Source organism: Lepus europaeus, chromosome X (assembly GCF_033115175.1).
Source record: "Lepus europaeus isolate LE1 chromosome X, mLepTim1.pri, whole genome shotgun sequence".
In the NCBI taxonomy this organism is placed as follows: Eukaryota; Metazoa; Chordata; class Mammalia; order Lagomorpha; family Leporidae; genus Lepus; species Lepus europaeus.
Genome location: NC_084850.1, coordinates 2265834 through 2293699, shown reverse-complemented (window position 1 = coordinate 2293699; position 27866 = coordinate 2265834). Strand labels below are relative to the sequence as shown.

The 27866-nt window shown below is 39.5% G+C and overlaps 1 protein-coding gene across 1 annotated transcript in view; it reads right to left on the bottom strand.

The window, feature by feature from the left end:
- Positions 1 to 27866, bottom strand: part of GABRA3 (gamma-aminobutyric acid type A receptor subunit alpha3) — a 168590-nt gene that overhangs the window by 24639 nt on the left and 116085 nt on the right. The window contains exons 6-8 of the mRNA XM_062182925.1: positions 22495 to 22638; positions 6116 to 6268; positions 395 to 606 (exon numbers count right to left, since the gene is read on the bottom strand). Coding sequence (XP_062038909.1) covers positions 395 to 606; positions 6116 to 6268; positions 22495 to 22638 — 509 coding nt within the window. The remainder of the gene's footprint in view (positions 1 to 394; positions 607 to 6115; positions 6269 to 22494; positions 22639 to 27866) is intronic.

Sequence of the window (27866 nt, the reverse complement as noted above, 5' to 3'; positions counted from 1 at the left end):
TGATTTCTTCCTAAAGAACATTCTAGAATATAGCTTTAAGGTAAATAAGCAATTAATGAAAAATGGATAAAAGGACTATTTTTTAAAAAGTTAGAGTCCAAGCCTCTGGGTGACTTTATGAATACCAGTGAGCCCCACTTGAGTCTAGTAGCATCACACCTAAGTTTGATTGCACACCACTAGACATAAACCCTCCATGATACCCGCCCTCTTTGCTTTTGTCCCACTGACACTCCTGGTTGCCAAGAAGCACTCCAGTTGAGAATTGTATTGATGACCCCAGTGAATAGCACATAGCCCTGCCCAGTTCCTGCAGGCTACAGGCTACTCACTCCTGGTCCCAATACATTTCTCTCAGGGGGTACTTCCTAGCCTCTCGTTTACTACAGCTTACCTTCATCTCCAGGGCCTCAGGCACCTTCTTGCCTTCCCAAGCCCAACTCCGTTTGGTGAAGTAGTTAACAGTAGCAAATTCAATCAGTGCAGAAAACACAAAGGCATAACAGACGGCTATGAACCAGTCCATGGCCGTCGCATATGCCACTTTAGGTAAGGAGTTTCTGGCACTGATACTCAAGGTGGTCATGGTGAGAACAGTGGTAACACCTGGGGAGAGAGAAGATGAGAACCAGTTGCAACTGGAAGATTTTAAGAGCGTAGTTAAATTGAAGACTGTCCTTTTATTCACTTGTAAATTCCATTTAAATTATTTCCTGATCTTCTCATATGTTAGATATGCTAATGAGCAATATACTGTCATAGTAAACAGTATAAGCTTCAGAGTCAGATTGAACAAGACTGAAACCCAGGCAATCTTATTTACTAGTAATATGACCTCGAAAAAGGTGTTTTACTCCATGAAGCCTCAGCTTTATCATGTGTGAGGTAAGTTTGATAATACCAGGTGATACACAAATTTGTTGAGGAATTGAATGAGATATTTATAAAGTTTATAGCATAGCATCTGACACAACATAACTCCATAAAAATCATCTTCTATAATTAACATTGCTATTACTTTTACTGTTATCAACAGTATTGTCTTAATTATAGTAGTATAATTATAAGATTGTTAGCAATAATACTAGTTTTACAATTATTAGCAATAGTACTGTAGTTTGAGTACTATGCTAGAAATTAGAAATCCTGAGTGCTGCTACTTACCTGGTTTGTATGAAGAGTCTTCAAAAATTTGTGGAAAATATGTACTATGGAAAAATAAAACTATGCATGTTTTTAAAGATTTTGCACCAAAATTAACTTATCTTTTATTTTTATTTTCAATTAACTTTTTGATATACCATTGTATCTTGAAAAATTTCCTCAGTCTGTCTGCCTTCATTCTCTTCATGTTTGAATATTTCCTATCATCTTGCTCCCCCAGGATTATAAGGCAGTTGCTATACTCAAGCTCAATGAGAATTGAAGAAGGAGAAATGATTAGAACTCTTTGGCATACAAAGGAAGATGGAATGTGAGCCTCATGAGTTTTGGCCAAGTAGGCCATGGAATGAAATTCTAACGGGGTGAAGTATGCTATATATATATAAAAAAAAAAAAGAGAAAAGACGTGGCTTCTATTATCTCTACCTAGAGTTAGCTCTGTGTGCTATAGCCTCTTGGGCATTCCCTCCTATTTTTCTACCTTGAGTAAGCTTTACTTATTCATTTGCTATCTAAGTGAAAACTTATACTGAAGAAGATTCAGTATAGTTTCAGCAGAGAGTACTGAAAGGATCATATTTGCACATACTGGACAGGGAGTAATCAAAGCTGATTAGCAATAACACATTTTTAGCCATGTCAGGAATCTGCCACATAATTTGTGCCTTTTAACAAACTATCTGAATCTGTAAACTCTGAGAATAGACCCAAAGATCAGTAGCCCTCAGATCATATTAAGTGTTACAAATGGAACAGAATTTGGCTCCCTAACTGATGAAGATGTTTAAGTCACAAAATCATGGATTAATGATACTTACAAGGTTGAAGACTTGAGCCAATTATTCTGTCTGAAAGGTGGATTTTTGGGAAGAGTTTAAATTTGACTACATTACTGTCTGTAACTCTACCTCTCAAATAAAATAAATAAAATCTTAAAAAAAATTTAACTACATTGCTGAGGTGGAGCCCCTGTGAATCATGGTTTCTTTTTAAGGAGAGAGAATGCTCGTAATCTCTGTTTCTAGCTGGCCACGTGATCCTTGTCTGTGTATTCTACTATCCACTACTCTCCTCAGACACCACTTGGTCTGTGACTGTGAATCTTTAAAACCATTAACAGAAATAAACCTTCTCCCTTTATAAGGTGTACATATTCTTCTGTCATGTATTTGTCATAGAGGGAAAAATGATAACTAATGCATTGATCAAGGGATGACTAATAGGTTATCAGCCAATGCTATTGTCCACCTTGGCACATTTGTAGCAGTATACTAGTGCTTAGATGGAGAGAACTTTACTGCAATCTAAGTGTTCCTGTGCCATATCACAATAGCGATTTTTAGAGTTCTAGCCTATAGGGCTTAATTAGAACTGCCATCTTCTGAAGAGCTCTTAGCTCGTCAGAGCTGGTAGGACCCTTAAGCATTCGGCACACTGCATGGATGGATGAAGAGATTCTTAGCATTTTAAAAAAGAACAAGCCTGTCACCCACTGCTTCTCTTTAAAGATTCTTCTAGGAAGATGTCCTAGGCAACCTGGTGAGAGAGACATTGCAGGGAATCTGAGCTTACACTGAGGACTGCACAGATCCTTTGTTTAGTCCTTGGGACAGAGCAGAAAAATATTATACCCACTAAGACTAGTGCTCAGGCACTGATTGCCATCGAGGAGAAAAGGTCAGCTGAGTGGAATTACCTCCCTTCTGAATAAAGAGAGAGAGAGAGAGAGAGAGAGAGAGAGAGAGAGAGATTTACCACGCCAAACCTGGGTGTGTCACCTTTGGCACACCCTTAACCCTAAAGAACCAAACGGAGCTCTCTGACCACACCCACCATAAGCCTCTAGAGATTCATCAAAAGCAGAGAGTCCACTTAATCTAGAGTCATAGTATAACGAGAAAAGCCACCACAGCAAGGAAAAAAAAAAGAAGAAACCAAAGAATATCTCCACCATGCCAAACAACAACACAGAAACCTAGGAAACAAGAAAAAGGAAGACATTATGACACTCCCAAATGAACATGAGACTCCAATACAAGATTATGAAGATGATGAGATAGAAGAAATGCAAGATATGGATTTCAAAAAATTTATGATAAGAACATTTAGAAGTTATCAAAAACAAATGCATGAACTACAAAAGTCCATACAGGACAGGGCAGAAAATCTCTCTCATGAAAATGAAATCTCCAGGAGAAATCAAAATGAAATAAGGAATTATTAACATTTTAACTTGGAAGTTCTCACATTGATGCAGTCAGTGTAAATATGAATTCTAAATTAGTGTAAGGTCAAGTTTGAATTAAAAATGTATTCCCAAGTAATCCCATATTTCACACAGAGCTCAGACCCAAATAATCATGCTTCTGCATTATCTCCCTACACTGATAAGTGTACGTTTCTAGTGCTCTCTTGCATTGAAAGCATGTATAACTGTTCGGTGGTATTGGATTTATGGGAAGGCTCCTTGTATTAATTTCCTATGGTTTATGTAAGAAATTTCCACAAATTTAATAGCTTAGAACTACACAAATATATTCTTACAAGTATTGATGCCAGAAATCTAAAATCGGTTTCACTGGGTTAAGGTCAAAGTACCAGCAGGGTTGCACTCACTATGTAGGCTTTACAGACAAAATCCACTTGGACTTCATGGCTCATAGTTCACATCCTCCTTCTTTCAAACCAACACCTGACCATCTTTCAGTCTCTCTTGTTGCCATCAGCACACTGCTTTCTCCTCTGTAGTCAAATACCACTCTATCTCATTCTTTTTTAAAAAGATTTATTTATTTATTTATTTGAAACTCAGAGTTACAAAGAGAGAGAAGGAGAGGCAGAAGGAGAGGCAGAGAGAGCAAAGTCTTCCATCCGTTGGTTCACTCCCCAGATGGCCACAATGGCCAGAGCTGTGCCGACCTGAAGCCAGGATCCAGGAGCTTCTTCCGGATCTCCGATGTGGGTGCAGGGGCCCAAGGACCTGGGCCATCCTCCACTGCTTTCCCAGACCATAGCAGAGAGCTGGATTTGGAGCGGAGCAGCTGGGACTCAAAGCAGCACACATATGGGATGCTGGCACTGTAGACTGTGGCTTTATCCTCTACACCACAGCACTGGTGCCATATTTCATTCTTAGAAGAACACTTTTGATAGTATTTAGTGTGCATCCAATAATCCAAAATAATCCCCCTCATCTTAAATTCTTTAATTTAATCACAGCTGAAAAAATTATTTTTGCCGTATAAAGTCATGTGTTCACAAGTTACAGGGACTACAACATGGATATCTTTGGGAGCCATTATTCAGCCTCTCAGTCTTAATTCTAGTTGTCTCAGGCTCAGTGCTCTTCTTGTGTAACCTTAAAGCTCAAACTCTTGCTTCCCAAGACCAGTCATCCACCCACTCATTCTCCTGCTACAACAATATCTGATCTTGTGATTTACACTCCAGTTTTTTTTGTTTGTTTTAATTTTTTTTAAATTTAAGTCAGATGAAATTACTTTTTAAAATATTTATATATTTATTTGAGTGCCAGTGTTATAGACAGAGAGATAGAGAGACAGAGAGAGGTCTTCCATCTGCTGGTTCACTCCCCAAATGGCTGCAATGGCCGGAGCTGGTCCGAACCAAAGCCAGGAGCCTTTTTCCCACTTGATAGGTCACCCCTTTTCTCCACTGCTATCTTTTCTTATATCTCACCTAAATGCTGCTTCTTTCTGAAACAGTGTTTGTGCCTCACAGACATAATTACTTTGGAGCAGGGGTAGGGAATAGCTGGCCTGGAGGCCATATAAGGCCCATAAAATCATTTGGTCTGGCCCTGCCAAGGCAACCACAGGCAAGACTTGAATTTCAATAAGTCTATGGTGGGTTAATTTTTAAGGTGGTGATTTTCTGTGGCCCATGAATGATATTATAATTATCCAAATGGCCCTTGGCAGAAAAAAATTCCCTACCCTTGTGGAGCTCAGTAGCCTAAAATAATTAATGAATATATATCTCCTAAAATATTACAGAAGGTAATCTATGGAAGTGAAATTGACACTTTGAGATGAAATGACTATGAACAGCTCTTGTCTCGACTGTTGAGGAACAGTTTTTTCATATTATTTATTTGTTGAACTCTTTACTTGGTATACAGTTAACCTTATGTGTATAAAGTTAATTTAAAATAGATTTTAGTAAAAAATACGAATGGGAATACAAGAGGGAGGAGGAAAAATGGTAGGAGTGTGAGTGGGAGGGCAGGTACGGTGGGAAAAAATCACTATGTTCCTAAAATTATATTTATGAATTGCATAGAGTTTGTATTCCTTAAATAAATGGTTTCTGGGGAAAAATATTACAGTGGGTAAAACAAAATATTTTCTATACTTTTTCTATGAGGAAAAAGATGTTAATGAAATGTAAATAACTTCCTAGATATCAGTACATTCACACTAAAGAAAATTCCTCTGATTATAGGTAGTATAGAAAATCCCTTCAAACTTTGGGCCATCTTTACTGAATATGAAATAATTCTAAATTTCAAAAATGATGGAAGAGAAGTAGCAAGGTTCAGTGCTCAAACCAAAAAAAAAAAAAGTCTTTAAAAAGCCACAAATTCATTTATCTGTTGTCACCTTAGTTTCCCACCGTTCACCTTCTGCAGTTTGTGCACTAAATTCCTCTCCTTTTAACTGAAGTTTCAATTCCTTTCCAGCTCCTGAGGCAACCCTAACTGCATCAAGAATCATTTCAGTAATCTCACTACTGCAATATTCTTCATTTTCCCACTTCTTTGTTAAGAATCCAGTAGCCTGAACCCCATTATCTGATGACTTGATTAATACTGTTAGGCTCAGGCATTGCATCAATTATCTTCAGAAAAGGTCCTTCCATCTTTCCCACCTATACTCTGACTACCCAAGGTTGCAGATATCTCCCCCATTCTCTGTAAAGCAACACTCACCAAAGACTGTGCGGGCAGGAACAGACTCTCTGTTGAGCCAGAAAGACACCTGTGACAGAATGACAGTCATGATACATGGCAAGTAGGTCTGGATCACAAAGTAGCCAATTTTTCGCTTGAGATGGAAGTGAGTTGTCATGACAACATATTCTCCTAGGAAGAGAGTAAAATTAGGCAGTAGGCATCCACAGAAACATTCTTAGATCAAGTTGGGCCCCAGCTCAGTTCACAAAGCTCCTACATCTCATATTCAAGACAAGACATCCCAGCACCCCTCAAGTCCACATAACTACTTCTCTTTAATAATCACAAAATAGTGCATTTCATGTGTGGGGAAAATATGCTAACAACGTACCAATGCAAGTTTTTCAAAGCAATTCTGACACAAGTTCATTCAAATAAATTAATATTCTCATTTAAGTAATATTAAGAAGTAGCAATCTCTTACAGCAGCTGTATGAAGTAGGAACTATTGTTACCTTCATTTTGCAGGTCAAGAAACTGAGAGATTAAACAACTTACACAAGGTTACCCAGCTAATAGGTAGTGGCACTCTAATTTAAGTCCAGATTGGTTAGCTCAGCAGTTTATTCTTTTTAACCATTATGCTCTGCTGTTCTAATGGGCTTGCACAAAGAGCTCACACAGCAGAATGTGGGCTACCCCACCCCAAAAGTAAAAATGAATATTACTGAGCTTTGATTGTGTCAAATAATTTTCTGAATGTTCTTGGAATATTAAATTTATGTTCTTCCAATATTCTTTTCAAACTAAGAAATAGGTAGTAATTATTACCCCATGTTGTTCAATCCAATAGTCGGTTCTCGGTTTTACTGGGTTTGTTAGCAATATTTAATACAGGTAAGCCCTTCATCCTCCTGGAATCAATCTCTGCATGGCACTTCCAAGCCAAGGTGCTCGTCTGCTTTCTCTCCTACCTAACCACTCTTCTCCTGTCTCCCTTGCTGATAACTCCCTAGAGCACACCTTCTGCCTGGATTTCCTATCTATTATGCATTGAATTGTGTCTCCCAAAAAGAGAGGGTAAGTTTCTAACCCCTAGTATCTCAGAATGTGAACTTATTTAAAAATAGGGTTGTTGCATATATAATTAAGATACAGTCATACTGGTTTAGGGTGAGTCATTAATTCTTCTAAGAAGACATAAACAGGGAGAAAACCATTAAAGTCAGAGACAGAGATTGGCATGCTGTATCCACAAATCAAGGAGAGCCAAGGATTGCTGGCAACCATCACGAGCTAGGAAGAACATGGGACAGATTTCTTCTCAGAGCTTCTGAAAAAAAAAGCCCTGTAGATGGCTTGATTTCAGATTTTTTAGCCTTCATAACTGTGAAAGAATCAATTTCTCTTGTTTTAAGTTGCTCAATTTGTGGAACTTTGTAGCAGGAACCCTACATTTTCTATTCAACTCTAAATTTATATATTTACCTGCTAGCCATTACCACTTTGGGATCTAAATGGCATCTTGACCTAAGATGTCCAAATCTTGGCTTTTATTTTCCTATCCCTCATCCCCTTCAAAATTGGCTCCTCCAAAAGATCTTTCTTTTTCAGTAAATAGTAGCTAGCTCTCAAGTACCTAGGCCAGAATCCGACCTTCAAAATTCTCAATATCATCACCATCATCATTGAGTTCTCTCTCTCACACACACATATGCACACATAATCAATCCATCAGCAATCTCTTCAAGTTCTTTCCTCAAAATATACCCATAAATTGACCACTCCTCACAACCTCCACTGCTGCCACTCTGGTCTAAGCCACTGTCATTTCTCATTAACTTTCTAACCAGTCTTCTTTCTTCTTTCCTTTCTCCCCCTTCAATGTATTAGCACAATGCCAAAAACAACCCTATTAAAACATAAGTCAGATCCTGTTTCTACTTGAGACCATCCAATGGTTTACCATCTCTAAAAAGGTAAAATCCAAAAACTTCAAAATAATCCCCCAAAGATCCATGCAGTCTGACCATTATAATCTCTCTCTTATCAGAGCTTTTCATTTGTCAATTCTCCCCCTCAGTCCACATTTGGTTTTGGCAGGGCTCCTGAATGAGGAAACGTCACACATTCCTACCCTTCCCACTCCCTTGTGTTATAAGCCTAGGAAGCACCATCTGGTCATCCCATGCTCAATACTTAATCCATATTGTGTGTGTGTGTGTGTGTGTGTATCTACATTTACATCCTAGCTTAATTATGTGAACATGAAAAATATATACAGCCTTCTTTTTAATTCAGTAAAGAATCTCATACACAGCTATGTGGAATATTTTCCTCATTACACATGTGGATGTCTATTTTCTTTTTCTCTGCCTCTTTGTGAAAATTTCTGTTTCTTTGTTTTCTCTGTCTCTCTGCGAATGTCCAGCTATACTCCTTTCTCTTGTTTTCCTTCCCTTCAGTTTCTCTTCCCACTGATAAGGCACTGAGGATTCCTTTTTCATCGGAGTTAGACTTTGGTTAGCTTGGATAATTTTCTTCCTGCCCCTATCATTTTCACATCCCTGAACCCCTAGCTATTATTGCTATCTCTTTTCCTGTGAAATATTTAATATATAAAGCATATAATAATGTTATTCATAAGTTAGTAACATTTTATGGATCTTAAATATCTTAAAAGCAAATGGACTTTTAAAGATTTATTTTATTTATTTAAAAGGCAGAGTTATAGAGAGAGATAGAGACACAGAGGGGGAGTGAGAGAGAGAGAGAAAGAGAGAGAGAGAGTCTTCCATCTGTTGGTTCACTCCCCAATTTGTAATTTACAAGTGGTCTTTTATAAAGCTTACAAAATTCATTCATTTATAAAATGAAAAAGTTTTCTTAAATACAATTGTAACATTTTGTATCTGTATACAGAGCTTCTCTGCCAAAGTGAGAACTGAAGTTTTACTCAGGTTGGAAGATTTTTTCAACTTCCTCTGTCCTGTTTCCACCTTTATGTCCCAGCTTTTTAACCTGATTAAATACCATTTGTGTTGCATGTGAAATATTCAAGGGTACAATATGAAACATATAGTATGTGCTTATTTTTAAATTAATTATTATCTATGATTCAGAAATGCAGAATGACTTAGCAAGTTGATGCCTTACATAACTGAATATATTTTTCTAAAGTGGAACTTTACATTCCCTTCCTCATTGCCTCTATTTTCTGTCCCTCTCTCTCTCATTTCTTATTAGGAAGGATGACCCCTTAAGTTGTTTGAGAAATATCTCCCCTGCTTTTGCACTCCAGCCTATTAAACTCCATCTGTGTTAAGTGTGAAATACTGGAAGATACAATGTATCCTTAGAAGCTAGTTTCTAAGGTTGTGAAACAAAAGTTTTTAAATAGCCTGGCAAATTAACTCATTATACCAAGTAAGTGAATATATTTTCTTAATCCATGTTTGGTATTTTCCATCTCCCTTCTATTTCTTTAGCTTTCCTTTTGTATTCATTTAATCTCTATCCCTCTAGTTTCTCTTTGTGTGTGTCACTTTCTTTTTTTAAATTTTATTTAAGTTATACACATTTCATGTATTTCATGTATACAGATTTAGGAACATAGTGATGCTTCCCACCCTACCATCCCTATCACCCATGCTCCCACCCTTCCTCCTCCTTCCTCTCCCATTCCCACTGTTAATTTTTACAATGATTTACTTTTAATTTATTTTATAAGATTAACCCTATACTAAGTAATAAGTTTAAAAGTAGTATGAAGAAAAAAAAAATACTGATCCGCAACAGTAGAGACAAGGGCTGCAAAGAGTCATCAAACCTTAAAGTGTCAATTTCACTCCAATACATTACATTTTTGGTACTCTACAAGTTACCACAGTTCAGGGAATATGTGATATTTATCTTCTTGAGCCTAGCTTATTTCACTAAGCATAATGGTTTCCAATTGCATCCATTTTGTTGCAAAAGATAGGATTTAATTCTTTTTATGGCTGGAGTACTATTCCATAGTGTGTATATACCATAGTTTTTTGTCCAGTTATCAGTTGATGGACATCTGAGTTGATTCCATATGTTAGCTATTGTGAATTGTGCTGCAATAAACATGGGGATACAGATAAACTCTTTCATATGCTGATTTCATTACATTTGGTTTATAAATTCCCAGAAGTAGGATGGTTAAGTCATATAGTAGATCTATTTTCAACTTTCTGAGGTATTTCCATACTGTCTTCCATAATAGTTGCAGTAGTTTACATCTCCCACCAACAGTGTATTAGGATACTTTTTCCTCCACATTCTCACTGGCATTTATTGTTTGTTGATTTCTGTATGAGAGTCATTCTAACCGGTGTGAGATAAAACCTCATTGCAGTTTTGATTTGCATTTCCCTGACAGCTAGTGATCCTGAGCATTTTTTCATGTGTCTCTTGGCAATTTGAATTTGCTCTTTTGAAAAATGTCTGTTCAAGTCCTTTGCCCATTTATTAACTGGATTGTTTGGTTTTGTTGTTGTTGAGCTTCTTGAGCTCTTTATAGATACTGGATAGTAATCTTTTTTTTTTGACAGGCAGAGTTAGACAGTGGTAGACAGAGAGACAGAGAGAAAAGTCTTCTTTCCATAGGTTCACCCCCCAAATGGCCGCTACGGCCAGCGCACTGTGCCGATCCGAAGCCAGGAGCCAGGTGCTTCCTCCCGGTCTCCCATGCGGGGGCAGGGCCCAAGCTCTTGGGCCATCCTCCACTGCCTTCCTGGGCCACAGCAGAGTGCTGGACTGGAAGAGGAGCAACTGGGACAGAAAACAGCGCCCCAACTGGGACTAGAACCCAGGGTACCAGCGCTGCAGGTGGTGGATTAGCCAAGTGAGCTGCGGCACCGGCCGGATATTAATCTTTTTTTTTTTTTGGGGGGACAGGCAGAGATAGACAGTGAGAGAGAGAGAGACAGAGAGAAAGGTCTTTTTTCTGTTGGTTCACTCCCCAAGTGGCCACTATGTCCAGTGCGTTGCGGCCAGCGCTCTGCACTGATCCGAAGCCAGGAGCCAGGTGCCTCCTCCTGGTCTCCCACGTGGGTGCAGGGCCCAAGCACTTGGGCCATCCTCCACTGCCTTCCCAGGCCACAGCAGAGAGCTAGACTGGAAGAGGAGCAACCAGGACAGAATCCGGCGCTCCAACCAGGACTAGAACCTGGGGTGCTGGAGCCGCAGGCAGAGGATTAGCCTAGTGAGCCACGGCACTGGCCCGGATATTAATCTTTTAAAGTTGCATAGTTTGGAAATATTTTCTTCCATTGTTGGTTGCTTCTTCACTTTGCTGAGTGTTTCTTTTGTAGTTCAGAAGCTTCTCTATGTGTGTCACTTTCAATCTCTCCTGTTATCTGTACTTATGATTGCTACACATCTAAAGAGATGATATATACAAAGACAATACTAGCAAAACTGCTATACTTTTTCAAAAGAAATATTTATTTGAAAAGTAGAGTTGGAGAGAGAGAGAGAGAGAGAGAGAGAGAAAGAGAGAGAGAGAGATCTCCCACCCACTGATACTCTTGCCAAATGGCTGCAATCGTCAGGCCAAAGTCAGGAGCCTAGAACTCCATTCATGTCTCCCACATGAGTGGCAAGGGCCCAAGTGCTTGAACCATCTACCGCTGCTTTCCCAGGTGCACCAGCAGGGAGCTGGATCATAAATGGAGCAACTAGGACTCAAATCCATGCTTATATGGGCTGCTGGTGCCAAAGGCATCAACATAACCCACTGTCTCACAATGACTAAACCCATAAGTAGGAAATTTCAATAAATCATGTTAAATATGGAAGGATACAGTATGAATACTAAATCCAATCAGGATGTGAGGCAGTGTGCCATATCAAAAAAGTAATCCTGAAGGAACTGCCATCCCAGTATGTACTGAAGTCACAAATAACCCATGGTGCTATGAATAATGTTATTTCTGTTTTTTAGTGAATAGATCTAACTAGTGATGTTGGGGTGTGTCTGTGTGTAGTTTATTTTGCTGAAAATTTTTATTCCATAAACAGACCATTTATTTAAAGTAGGGATAAAATAATTTAATATCAACAACACATTAAACTAAGTAGAAAATACCAATATATATCACATTAATATTCTATCACACTCTAATTATCATTTGTTTTATTTTCCCATGACAATCTATCTTCCTTCTAACCAACACAAGGAGTTTAGCACCCTTTACCTACAATTACCTACTCTTCTCCCTATTAAAAGATAGATTTTATCTCCATGTTTTAAAATTTATTAATTTTAAATTACATGGGGCTGGCACCATGGTGCAGTAGGTTAATCCGTTGCCTGCGGTGCCGGCATCCCATATGGGTGCCGGTTCTAGTCCCGGCTGCTCCTCTTCCAATTCAGCTTTCTGCTGTGGCCTGGGAAAGCAGTAGAAGATGGCCCAAGTCCTTGGACCCCTTCACCTGCATGGGAGACAAGGAAGAAGCACAGCTCTGACTGTTGTGGTCATTTGGGGAGTGAACCAACGGAAGGAAGACCTAGCTCTCTCTCTCTCTCCCTCTCATTGTCTGTAACTCTACCTCTTATAAAAATCTTTAAAAATTTTAAATTACAGCTGGCGCTGCGGCTTACTAGGCTAATCCTCCACCTGTGGTGCTGGCACCCTGGGTTCTAGTCCTGGTTGGAGCGCCGGATTCTGTCCTGGCTGCTCCTCTTCCAGTCCAGCTCTCTGCTGTGGCCTCAGGAAGGCAGTGGAGGATGACCCAAGTCCTTGGGCCCTGCAACTGCATGGGAGACCAGAATAAAGCACCTGGCTCCTGGCTTCGGATCAGCGCAGTGCGCCAGCCGTAGAAGCCATTTGGGGGTGAACCAACAGAAGGAAGACCTTTTTCTCTGTCTCCCTGTCTCCCACTGTCTAACTCTGCCTGTCAAAAAAATTTTTTTAATTACACAACACAAATTGTGAGGTAATAATATCAGTCTTTATTTACCCCACACCCTTGGCCCTATTAACATCTTCTATTAGTATACTTGTCAGAATTAATTAACTATACCCAGTTCCCTCTATTTTATCCAAATTAATTTTATCCTACCATCCTCTATCAGTCAACATTCTGTGTTAAGAATCCTTTTCCTTGTTTAATTTTAATTTCCACGTGAAAGGGATAACATGTGGTAATTGGCTTTCTGTGTCTACTTTTAGAAAAATTCATTTGTGAGAGAGGAGATAAGACAGAAGAGATAAACAGGGGCAGCGGAGACAAGAAAAGAAGAGGGGGACAGAGGAGAGGAGACTTGATATACAGGCCAGAGGGGATGTGATGTGATGATGTGCAAGGCAGAGGAGACATGAAATGATGTAGGAAGTCAAGGAGTTGGGGCAGAGAAGTGGAAATATGATGTGTCATAGGGACATACATAGGGGACAGAGCAGTTAAGATGTGATTTTCACATCCCAGGAGTGAAGGTTGGACCTCAGGTACTGAGCAGAATAACAAGACATGAGATTCAGAGCAGAGGAGTCTGAGCCAAGGAGTTGAGACTTGGCTTGCCAGGCAGAGGAGACAAAAGAGGATGAGATGTACAAGGTGGAAGATAAGGAGACACAACAGGCAAGGCAGAGACATCTGGGCTGAGAAGTTGAGACACGACATGACATGACATATAAGGCAGAGGATATGAACTGTGATGTATGAGGAAGAAGAGTAAGGGCAGAAAATACAAGATGTGATGTGACATGCAGGGCAAAGGAGGCAAGAAGTGACACGACATGATATACAGAGTGGAGGATTTGGGAGCAGAAGAGTCAAGGCTTTATGTACAGGGCAGAGGGGAAAAGACTTGATGTGATGTACAGGGCGGAAGTTATGAGACGCGACATATGGGGCACATAAGCCAGGAAAGAGACTTCAAGACATGATGTACAAGGAGGGGGGTACAAGACATGATCCACAGGGCTGAGGAGACAAGACATCACATGGTTGGCAGTATAGGATACATGCAGGAGTCAGGGCAGAGGAGACAAGACAGCACATGACATATAGAGTGGAGAACGAAAGATGTGGTGAGGGGAACAGAGGAGTCAAGCTGTGTGAAATGCAGAGGAGATAAGACATGACGTGAGGTACAGGTTAGAGGATACAAGACCTCAAATGTGAGGCAGAAGAGACCAAACGTGACTTGATATACAGGGCAGAGGATACAATATGCAAGACGCAGGACAGAGGAATTAAGACAGAGGAGTTGAGATTTGACATGTGGGGCAGAGAGGCCAAGATGTGACATCACATACAGGGAGGAAGATACTAGATGTGATGTGTAGGGTAGAGGAGTCAGGACATAGGAGTTATGCAGGGCTAAGGAGCATGAATTGATGTGTGGAGTAGAGGAGACCACATGTGACATGATGTCACAATACAAGATTTGGCATGCAGGGCTGAGGAGTCCATATATGACATGATGTTTGGGACAGAGATGAGACATGATTAGATGTATAAGGTGCAGATGAGATGTGACTTTTTGGTCCAAAAGGACTCAAGACTGGATGTAAAGGGTGTGAGATGTTATGTGCAGGGCAGATGGTATGTGACATGATGTACAAGGTTGAGGACACAAGTCGTGACCTGGAGGAAAAGGAGAGAAGTCATTACCTGACATACAGGTCAGATGATCTGGGACATGATGTGTGGGCCTGAGGAGTCTGGGCAGAAAATTGGAGATATGATGTGGCAGACAGAGGAGATAAGACGTGGTGTGAGATACAGAGGGAAGGAAATCAGACATGACGTGCAGAGTGGAGGAGTTGGGGGCAGAGGGGTGGAGATGAGTACAGCAGGATAGAGGGAACAAGATAGAGGGAACATGTGTAGGGGCTATCAAGTTGAAACACAGGAGGCAAGATATGATGTACATGCCAGAGGAGATGACACACGACTTGATGTACAGGGCAAAGGATATGACATGTGATGAGTTAAGGGGGAGAAGACAAGACGTGATGTATAGGACCAAGGAATAAAGATGTGTGTGGGGCAGAGGAGACAATATGTGATGTGACATACAGGGCAGAGGATATGAGACATGAAGTGTGGGTTGAGGGATTGGGGCAGGCAGAGGAGATGAGACATGATATGAAGAACATGGCAAAGGATGCAAGAAGTGATGTGTTGGGCAGAGTCAGAGCAGGGGACACAAGATGTGATGTTGGGGGCAGAGGACTCAGGGCAGAAGAGTCAAGACGTGTTGTCACCTACAAGGTGGAGGATATGAGCAGTGTTGTGCAGGGCCCAGGAGTCAGAGCAGAGAAATCGAGACGTGAGGAGACACGATGCAAAAAAATTGTCACAGTGTGTTTCCAAAACTGCTTTCTAACCAATGATCACATTTCTAGGAAAGACAGGGAAATACGATCATGCATCTAAGCCATCTGTCTAGAGAATTAATATAATTTGCCAGATGGGGGAAAATGAACACATTGTCAGGAATCGGCAATGGTATCAATAAATAGACACAGATTTTTTAGGCGTTTCATTCAGTTACTAAACACCTGTTTGAACTTGGGGCAAAAAGTCCTCTGCTTGGAGTTACTTCATACTGAGGACTGTCAGCATCTGGGGAGAAAGCTAGTCATACCAAACAAAACTCCCATGGATTGCGGCTGCGTTGTCTGGTCCAGTTTCCCATGCAAATGCTGGACCCTACATGGAGAAGCATACCCAGCTTCAAAATAGAATGTCCATAATTTATAGTCACAAACAAAAATAACGTACATATATGCAAGGTTACAATACTCATGTGGTTCCTAAATCAAAAATATGTTTAGTATTCTCTTCGTGTATGTGTGTTTGTATGCATATATACTTTCAATACTAGTTTGAAAGCATTTATCTACAATATTTCAAATATATAATACAATCTATAATATATAGAACAATGAAATAACATTAATACACAGATATACGTGTACATATGTGTATGTGTGTGCCCATATGAATTTAGTATATGACCAAAGAAGTATTTCAAATCAACGACGAAGGATGATATTATCCACTAATGGATACCTTACTTTATTGTGTAAACCAAAAAAATTTCGTTATATTTCAGATGTAATTTTTTTATTAATGGAAACTGAAAGTTCTAAAAAAAAAAAGAGGTAAAATTTCAGAAGGACTTCCAGTTCATGATAGTTGACTGAGTAGTTAATTCCTCTTTCTCTAAGAGCCCATTAAGCAATAGTGGGGTTAGTAAAAATGGCATAGACAGGTAATATAGAAGGCAAAAAGAGAGGTATCAGCAAGTGAGTAAGTTCAACATACTTGTGGAATTCAGACAGTGCCAATGAAGGAAGTCAATTAGGAAAGCACACCTAGTGTGGATGGGAAGCAGGAAACCAGGGAGGCTCCCACCGGCAGCAACAAGAGAGGACTCCCCCCTAAAAACTGTGGGTACAATGGGTGGTGGCAGAGTGTCTCAATTTGAGGGCAGAAATCAGGGATGTTAACTGAAGGTATGTGGTATGTTAATAAAACAGTTACTATCCCTATCTCCATGGCCACAATGAAAGTAGTAAGATGTTTATTCTCCCAGGGAAAAGAAAGACATTGTCTTTTTCTGAAAGACATTGAAAAGACTTCCTAGAGAACTAGGGAAATCTAAGTGGGTGGTGGGCCCTTGAGGGAAGTGTAATTCTAATAAACACAGTATTTACAATACTAATGCAAATGTCCCATGCTGGTTTACAACTTTTAAAATCAATACAAGGCTTAATTATTGCTATAGAACTGCAGTACTTTCTTATTTGCAGTTTAAAAAAGAACCACAAACTTGTGGCTTAAAGCAGCACAAACTTATGCCCTTAAAGTCCTGGAGGTCCGAAATGAATTTTACTTTGTGAAATCAAGGTGTTGGTGGAGCTGCATTTTTTTGTGATGGCTCTAAAGAAAACACATTTTCTTGCCCGTTCAAGCTTCTTCAGGCTGCCTGCATTTCTTCACTTGTGGCCTCATGGGTCATCATCTTTAAAGTCAGTAGCAAAGCACCTTCTAGTCACTTTTCTCTGACTGTGGTCTTCCTGCCCTTCCCCCCTTCATAAGGAAGCTTGTGATTACATTGGGCCCACCTAGGTAATCCCAGGTCTGCTCTCTATTTTGAAATCAATTGATTAAGAACCTTCATTTGGGGCTGGCACACAGTGGGTTAATCCTCTGCCTGCAGAACCAGCAACCCAAATGGGCACCGGCTTGAGACCCAGCTGCTCCTCTTCTGATCTAGCTCTCTGCTATGGCCTGGGAAAGCAGCAGAAGATGGCCCAAGCACTTGGGCCCCTGCACTTGCATGGGCAACCTGGAGAAAGCTCCTGGCTCTTGGCTTAGGATTGGCGTAGCTCCAGCTTTTGTAGACATTTGGGGAGTGAACCAGTGGATGGAAGACCTGTCTCTCTGTCTCTCCCTCTCACTGTCTGTAACTACCTCTCAAATAAGTAAATAACTAAAAAAAAATTCATTGGCACTCTTGATCCTCCCTTTGTCATGTAGCTTAACCCATTCACAGGTTCTGGGGATTAGGATGCAGATGTCTTTGGAGGGCCATTTTTTGGCCTTCCACAAGAACTAAATGCACATTTTAATTGGTTTTGACAATAGAAAGCAAAATTTTATCTGGAAGAAGCAAGGAGATGAAGAGATGAAAACAAAAGTGTTGATAAAAACAAGAAATATAAGTAATTGTTCTATGCAGCCACCAAGAGATGGAGTGAGTATAATGGGAAGGGTGTGGTTTGGATAATCCAAGTGAGTGAGGCACTTGTGCACTTCAGACTTCAATATCTGTATTTCACTTCCTCAAGGCAAAATGTGAAGAAATTGTAATATAAATTCAGTGATGGAGGTAACCACCAGAAGTGAAACAAGTGCCTAAAATGAGAAATGCTACTTTTTAGTTTATTTATTTATTTTTTTTTGACAGGCAGAGTTAGACGGTGAGAGCGAGACAGAAAGGTCTTCCTTTTTCCGTTGGTTCACCCCGCAAATGGCTGATGTGGCCGGCGCACTGCGCAGATCTGAAGCCAGGAGCCAGGTGCTTCCTTCTGGTATCCCATGTGGGTGCAGGGCCCAAGCACTTGGGCCATCCTCCACTGCCCTCCTTTGCCACAGCAGAGAGCTGGACTGGAAGAGGAGCAACCGGGACAGAATCCGGCACCCCAAGGGGGACTAGAACCCGGGGTGCCGTCACCACAGGCAGAGGATTAGCCAAGTGAGCTGTGGTGCTAGCCATACTTTTCAGTTTAAATCTTTCTATAATTTGATTTTCCTCTTTTTTCTTTTCTTTTCCTTTCATTTCCTGTCCCTTCTCTTCCCTTCTCATTCCTCCTTTCCTCTCTTCCTTCCACTCTCATTTTCTCACACAATCTCTGTCTCTAAAAAGTAAAAAGTAACAGGACTGCATTCATTTTGACTATGAATGTACATTCTGAAAGCAGATTGCTGCCTGGTTTCAAAATCTCATTACAGCACTTGCCAACTCTGTGACCCTGGGAAAATAATATATTTATATTTCCTTATCTGTAAACTTGAAATACCAATACTGTCCATCTCAGAGTGTTGTTCACTGGTTACATATGTTAATACATGTTCTCAACCAGAGAAGTGCTTGAGATTTATTACATGCTCAAAATTGGTTAATCCTAACTCCACCACCATGCCCAAGTATTACTTGATCACCAGTAAGAAAACCAGAATGACGATATCCTCATGCAATAATTGGCCAAGTCTGTCATAATAAAGTATCACAAACTGTATGAATTCAAACAAAAATTCAGTATGTCACAGTTCTAGAGGCTAGAACTCTGAATACTTTAAGCGAATACTTCCTTGTGTCTTTCTAGCATCAAGTTATTTGCTAACAATTTTTCTTATTCCTTGGCTTGTAGACAGATGATTCAGATCTTTACCTTCATCTTCATTTGGCCTCCTGTGTGCATGTCTGTGAGCTCAATTTCTCCCATGTATAAAGACATTAATACTGTTAGATTAAAGGCTCACCCTACTACATATGACTTTATCTTAACTAAGATCTTCAAAGATCTTATTTTCAAACAGGTGATATTTGAAACATTGGGGGTTAGGGCTTCAGCATACAGTTTGGGGGATATAATATAACCCATGCCATCTACGTTGCCAAAAATTACGGGAACTACCATGCTCATACACTTATAATGGGAGAATAAATTGTTTAACCTTTCAAAACAGCAGTAGGTCAATATATTTTTTAACAAAATATATCTATTTTCTGAAATAGCAAATTCAATATTCCATCTTTATCCCAGGCAAATAATTACACAGGAGAAAAATGCTATGGAGACAGAATGTAATAATACATAATTTCTTAAAAACACATTATGATCCATAAAAGTGAGGCCATTAACAGTAAAAGTATTATATGATTAGGTTTCATAATGAAATGCTATACTTCTTAGTGACAACAATACACGTTTCATCATTGTCAACAATGCTTTGGCTTTGGAAGAGAACATTTTATTTTGTTATTTTGTATTTGAATTAAAACAGATACTTAATGAATGTGTGCCCATGCCAATTTTTAATATATTGTTACTAAGTTTGGGGCACATTTTATTTTGATCTTGTACATCTTATGAGATGAGCATATTTTTTCATGTAAAATTTTATTTAAAATGTATAAACAGTAGTATGACTCCATTTATATGAAAACATGTTTAAACAAAATATGCAAAGAAACATTCTTAAATACCACAGTATACAAGGATGGGAGTCATTGTGCACCTGTTCCCCATGTAGGACCTCTGTCCTTGATGTGTTGTACTATGCGAATTAACAGTGAAACTAGTACTCAAACAGTACTCTATACTTTGTGTGCCTATGTGGGTGCAGTCTGTTGAAATCTTTACTTAGTATATACTAAGTTGATCTTCTGTATATAAAGATAATTGAAAATGAATTTTGATGAAGAATGGGATGGGAGAGGGAGTGAGAGATGGGATGGTTGTGGGTGGAAGGGAGGTTATGGGGGGAAAAGCCACTACAATCCAAAAGTTGTACTTTGGAAATTTCTATTTATTAAATAAAAGTGGAAAAAAGAATCAGTTAAGGTGCCAAAATCGTCTAAGATTTTTCTAATAGTAGAGTTAGAGAACATGGTTGTCCTTCAGTTTACATGGAGAGATTGTTTCTAAGACTCCCATGGATGCCAACATTCGTGAATGGTCAAGTCCCTTATACACCATGGTATATATTTGCATAGAACCTATACATTTCACCTTGGATACTTCAAATTATGTCTATATAACCTATAATACTTAACATAATGCAAATTCTATGTAAATAGCTGCTGTACTGTACTGTTTAGGGAATAATGACAAGAAAAAGAAGTCTGTACATATTCACTATGGGCACAATTTTTTTAAAGTATTTTTATAGGAAAGTGTCGTGGTACTGCTTGTGACACATATATTGCTTATTTTAGTGCTAGTTTGACTCCAGGCTATAGTACTTTTTTTAAAAAAATATTATTTATTTGAAAATCAGAGTTATAGAGAATGAGAGAGAGAGAGAGAATGAATCTTCTGTCTTCTGGTTCACTCTCCAAATGGCTGCAATGGCCAGGGTTGGGCCAGGCTGAAGCCAGGAGCCAGGAGCTTCATCTGGGTCTCCCATGTGAATGCAGAGGCCCAAGGACCATTTTCCCAGGACATAGCAGGGAGCTGGATCAGAAGTGGGGCAGCTAAGGCTTGAACCAGTGCTGATATGGAATACTGGCACTGCAGGCAGTGGCTTTACCTGCTATGCCACAGTGCTGGCTTCAGCTATTGTATTTCTGATCCAGCTCCCTGCTAAAGCACCTGGGATGCACTGCAAGTGCTTGGGTTCTTCCACTCACTCAGAAGACCCTGATGAAGTTCCTGGATCCTGGCTTCAGCCTGCTTAATCTTGGTTGTTGGGGCCCTTTGGAGAATGAACCAGCAGACAGAAGATTTCTGTCTCACTGTCACTCTGCCTTTCAAATGAAGAAATAAATCTTTGATAATAATAAATCTTTTTGATCTGCAGTTGGTTGGATCTGTGAATGTGGAGCTTGTGGATATGTATTTTTAGTACTCAGTACTTGCTGTTCTGTATATTTCTAATTTTCCTATTATGAATTGTATTATCTGTGTGACAATGAAGAAACAATGTTTAAACCAAGCAAAACAGAAGTTGAGACTGCTTGGATAGGCAGTGATTGTTCTCACAAGTTGATGCCATGCCAGACAAGAAATGCTGAGGAGGGAGAGGGGAATGAAGAGTACATGCATACAGGTGATTCTCTCCCACTGCACTGTGCCCCGCTGTACTGTGCTATGTTGCACTGTGTTAGTTCTACCTGTACCACACTGTGCTATCTGTGTTATTCTGTGCCACAGTGGAGTACGCTCACTCAGACATCTGCCCTTTCTGAAAAATAATCTTTCCCTGCACCTAATTCCAGATCTCTAAATCTTGTTCATCCTTCAAATCCATTTCAAATGCCATTTTTCCCAGGTACCCTCCCCTTGTCCTTGGGTGGAGGGAACATGAGGGCAGACAAGATTGCATGTTGGGTGCCATCACAAGATGGAACAGATATGTTCAGAAAATGAAAAAAGGACAAGAGTACCCTACTAACATTCATCATTGTGCATTCACAGAGACAAGCATTGTTTGAAAAGTAATGTTGAAAGTTCTCATCCTTTCACAGCAAAAAAAAAAAAATGTAGAATATGTAGCCCCCAGGCTACGCTCCATTTTGCCATATGCCCTGAGATTAGTTGGGATGCAGGGTACTGCCATCCTCAGGTCCCAGAAACTGATCAGGTTCCAAATAGACCAGGCTTAAAAGTTACAGAACAAGTCTCCAGTTCCATTGACCAATAATTGAGTATCAGCCATTGGGAAGACCTGGTAAATATTGCCAAACAAGCTTTTTTTCTGAAGTATGTGATCCACTCATTAAAATAATTCCATGGTTACTCCCTGGATTTTCTGGTTATGTGCCTGACATCTACCAGGGTTCTTGTTGTACACTTCAGCACTGGCTGAGTTAAGCAAATGTAACAAAACCTGTAGGATCAAAGCTCAGCTTTCTCATCATCATGGCTTCCCTCTCTATTCTCTTCTACCACACTCCAGCACTAATACCTTTAAATTGTTGGCCTAATCCCCAAGAGACAGCAGGGCATAGTAGTTAAGAGGGGCTTGAGATAAAATCTGTTTGTCTTCAGATTTTGGCTCTGCCATTCTATGTATGCGTAACATGGGGAAAATCACTGAGCTTCTACATGCCTTAATATCCTCATGATAATAGTACTTTTGCTATAACACTGTTTGGCAAATTAAATTATTAATAAACAGAAAAAAGGAAATACCTGTACTGGACCGGATTATCTCTGTCCCAACAACATGACCCAGTAGATCATATTGGTTCAGACGAGACCCGTCCTGTGCCACTTCCACAGATTTGTTTTTCCCAAGAGTCCAGGAATAAACCACTTCGGCTGTTGTATAGGCATCTAAGGCAGAGAAGGGTGAAGGATAAGTTGAAGAAAAGGAAAAATGATTAGCTCTGATGCTGAACTAAAATGAGATGGAAATACAACTTCCATTCCCAAAGAGTTCTGGGTTTGTGTTTTGCCTTCAACTGAAATACAATCATTTATCCATTCATCCATCCATCCATTCATACATACATACATCTAATAAGCACTCATTGAATAACTACTAAAGTATATGCTATATACATAGACATGAACCCAATAAACATTTCCTTCTCTTGGAAGGTAGAAAGTATAATTAGGGGAAGAATGACCACAATATTACCTTATGCAGAGTTCCCACACTCAATTGCTTACAGAAGCCAGACAGGTAGTTAAATGAGCAAATCAGGGTAGTTGTAAGAAAAATAAGCTGGCAGAAAAGTAATAAAATTTTCTTTAATTGTAGAGTGAGCATATCAGATAAAGTGAAAATTCATGCTAGGTATATTTTAAATGAAAAATAAAAATTATAAATTAAAAAATAGTAATAATTAATGATAATAATTTTCCTTCATAATTTATTTGTTACCACTTTGATGTACAAACCAGAAACCTGATACCTTTCCTTCTGCACCATCGTGTTAATGGTAGGGCTTGTATTTGGAATTTTAATATCAAGTATAGAATTTTGTAGTGATTAGAAAAGATATAGGAAAAGGAATGGTAGGAGAATCAAGTGGAATTATTTAGTTTTAGTACTCTAAGGAATGAGTTGATTCCTTTACAAACATATTAACTTTTTGACAACAGATTTTATATTTGGGGTGAACACCTTACCCTAATCCAAGCACATAGACTTGTAAAGGGGAGTTGACCACCAAACTATTCAGTTAAGTTTTGTGCTGCTTTGGATGGGGTGGGGGTGGGGAGGATGGGGGTTTGGGGAAGTGTGTCCAACTCATGGTGGCAATAGATATGCTCATGTTGAGCTTTATTTAAATATGTTATTGCAAAATTAATAATTTCTGGCAAATCTGCCAAAGAACAAATGCAAGTGATGGGTCTCTGAAAAACTTTGAAGTGTTAGATGTACGTTTTATAAAAAGTCTGATGTTAATACCTACTCAGGCATAAATTATAATCTGCTTACATTATATTTGTAAGAACTTTTTTCAATATCTCTAGATTAGCCATTTCTTGATATATCTGTAATGTACAAGAGATCAAAAAGTTCTTTAGTTACATCAAAATTCTCATGGACATTATGAAAAACATATACATTATTTTACAGTATTTTTATATCTGTGTTGTCATAAGCTACAAAAGAAAATGCCAAAATAAATTTGATTTTTCCATATAACTTGCCCTGTATATGGTTCCAGTCATTTCTGCAAAAGATGGACAACAATGCATCCAGTTTGTTGCAATTAAATGACACATTTAAAATTTGTGATCTATAAAATATTTTCTTGCCTGGAAAACTTGCTGCTGAAAGCATAATTGCATTTCCCATCAGGAACACTTAGTGTATGCATTCAAATACAAAATCCCTTTAATTTGCAATCTGAGTTTTAAAAAATAATTTCACTTAATTATTTTATTTATTTATGTATTTTGCCAGGCAGAGTTAGACAGTGAGAGAGAGAGACAAGAGAGTCATAGACAGTAAGAGAGAGACAGAGAGAAAGGTCTTCCTTCCGTTGGTTCACTCCCCTAATGGCCGCTATGGCCGGAACTGCACCGATCCGAAGCCAGGAGCCGGGTACTTCCTCCTGGTCTCCCATGCGGGTGCAGGGACTCAAACACTTGGGCCATCCTCCACTGCCCACCCGGGCCACAGCAGAGAGCTGGATGGGGAAGAGGAGCAACCGGGACTAGTACCCGGCGCCCCAACCGGGACTACAACCTGGGGTGCCAGCGCCACAGGCAGAGGATTAGCCAAGTGAGCCATAGCGCTGGCCTGTTTTATTTATTTTTGAAATACAGAGAAAGGCCTCCCATCCACTGGCTCATTCTCCAAATGCCTGCAAAATCCAAGACTGGGCCAGGCCAAAGTCAGGAGCCTGAAACTCAATCCAGGCCTCCCACATAGGTGGCAGGGACCAAATTACTTGAGCTGCCTTCCAGAGTGCCCATTAGCAGGAAGCTGGAGTCAGGGGCAGAGTCAGGATTCAAACCCAGGCTCTCTAATATGGCATGCAAGCATCCCAAGTAGCATCTTAACCATTATGCCAAATCCCTGCCTCCAGTCTGATGCTTTAAGATTCTTTGTATCCTCTCAACATAGTAGATCCCCCTTTTTGGTGGTTTCACTTTCTATGGTTCCAGTTATCCATGCTCAATGCAGCCCAAAATATTAATGGGAAATTCCAGAAATTAAAAAAAATGCATAGGTTTTAAATTGTGCACTATTCTGAGTAATGTGATACCTTCTCACTATTTCTTGCCCAATACATAAATATTTGTCTAGAATATCCATGACACATATGCTACCTACCTATTACTGTGTAGCTGTCTAGGTTACAGATTGACTGTTACATTACAGCATTGCTGTGTTTGTGCCTAAGTAACTCCTACATTGTAGCTAGCACTACCTCATAATGCTACATCACTCATCTCATTGCATCATCTCACATCACCACAAAAAATGCTTAGTACAGTACAGTAGGACATTTTGACATATGAGAGAGATCTTATTCACACTTTTATTACAGTATATTGTTATAATTATTCTATTGTTGTCTTATCGCACCTAACTTGTAAATTAAACTTTATTATAGGTATGTACGGATAGGAAAAAACCTAGTATACATAGAGTTCAGTACTATGTGCACTTTAAGGCACCCACTGGGATCTCGGAATGTACTCCTTGCAGATAAAGGATGAGGCTACTCTATATCAATTAGAATTTTTGATAATTACTTGTATAATTTTGATATCTGAAGTTTTATCTTTTCAGCAAAAGCATACTTTGTATACAAAGTAAAGATGTAGAACTGTTCTTCACTTCTGTAAGGAAATGTAGACTTTCCTTTTTTATTCAAACATAGTCATCTTAGTCTACTTGGTAAGTATGGATACAAGAATCATTTCACTTTCCTCTTACTTCTATGGAGATTTCTTAATACTATTATAAATGAAAATAGAATGCAAGTGAGTGGATTAATGGCAACTGATATTGAACCTGGTCTTCAGGGAAAAAAGATAAAAGTTATGACATTTACCAGGGTAGCCACTACTCAGCTTCAGATGATTATGACCATGTAAGATTTGAACCCAGTGTTGTTAGATATTCTGGTCTCATAAAGTAATTTTTTTTTAATTTTTTTTTTGACAGGCAGAGTGGACAGTGAGAGAGAGAGACAGAGAGAAAGGTCTTCCTTTTGCCGTTGGTTCACCCTCCAATGGCCGCCGCGGTAGCGCGCTGCGGCCGGCGCACCGCGCTGTTCCGATGGCAGGAGCCAGGTGCTTCTCCTGGTCTCCCATGGGGTGCAGGACCCAAAGGACTTGGGCCATCCTCCACTGCACTCCCTAGCCACAGCAGAGAGCTGGCCTGGAAGAGGGGCAACCGGGACAGGATCGGTGCCCCGACCGGGACTAGAACCCGGTGTGCCGGCGCCGCAAGGCGGAGGATTAGCCTGTTGAGCCACGGCGCCGGCCGATAAAGTAATTTTAAAAATCTGAAATTCGATAGTACACCTTCCAAATTTCAAATATTGGTAAATATCCCAAAATTTATAAGCACTATCACATTTGTAGGCTCTAATTTGCAACCTATGGTCTAGAGACATTTTCCTATAAATGGCTTTGGTCCCTTGTAATTCAGCCTTAGAAGCAAATCATTCTCTGATGCCTATGTGTGATCTAGGACTCTTAGCTGTGATTGTAGTTCTTGAAACTACTGTCATCAATAAAAGGAAATCTTCTCAGGATTCTACCTAAAATTTATTCTAATATAATGTGAGAATTCTCATGGTGCCATTGGAGAAACGTGATATCACAAGGTTCTTGTGTCACTTTGCCCTAGTATTTTCTATTTGCAAACACCCCAAGAGTTTCACAATGTAAAAACTAGACAGCTTTGTTTAGAGAAAGTGTAAGCAATTGAAGATTTTTTTTCACCCATAAGAAAGTCAAGGAATTTCTTGCTGGATCTCTTAAGCTGAGGCCTGGAAAAGAAAGCCTTGGATACTAGCCCTAAAAATCCCAGTAGATCCTAGTGCATATGTGGCAAGAAATTATGTAGATTCTAGTGATTCAGAAACTTCAACAGGCCAAAACTGATGACTTCCTTTACACAAAAAAAGTATCATTCCTTTGATAATGTTATCTGGAAAGAGAAGGATTTGTGGGGGAAAATTACTCTTGTAAGCAGGAAAGTCAAGAATTAATGAAGGAAGAGAGAGGTAAATTTTAAAAATTGGAAAGCTACTTGATTGCTAGCTCAGAGACTAAACTTGTATTGATAAGTAAAGGTTAATGGAGTACAGAGGCCACCATCCAGGAGCACAAAAACTGTGGAGGGAGACACAGCCCAATAGGTACAGGGCAAGTTAGTCTGAACATAAAAAGTATGTATACTAGTGAAGTAAAAACAAGTGCTAAATGCAGCCAGGGGTGAGAGCTCTTACTCCTGTTCAGAACGGGGTGTATAGAAGGATCCATGTAGTATATGATACTTAGAAGACCAGGACACTTTTAAAAGGTGAAAAAAGGCATTTCTAGCAAAAGAACAACATAGCAAAGGCAAAAAGTGTGTGAGTGCATGGAGTGGTAAAATAATTAATGGTCACTGGAGTTATAAGCTGCAGAAAAGTGAAGGTAAAATAAAATATTTCACCCAAAGAAACATGGGTTTTCACCCTTAAGCTACAGGGAATTGTAGACTTGGCTGAAGGAGAGATAGGGCATGACCAGATGGATGCTTTGGAAGGATCACCCTAGCTGCAGCATGGACAACTGGTGCAAAATACTTCTAAACAAAGACAACCCAGAAACTGATATTACAGGAATGATATTACTTTGGTTTGTAAAAATCCAGGGACTTTGATGAGTCTGACAATTACAGTTTCAGGTTGGTATACATATGAAACCAAATGTGAGCATGGGTGTGTAGTTTCATAACTGAATCAAATCATTAAATTTCTCAGGAATTTTAATTGTCCAAAATGACAGACCAAGTTATAGTCACTACTTACTGGCAAATCAGGGCCAAATATTGGATTTCTAGCATGGGGTTTATGTGTTTCTGCATCTATTGAGTT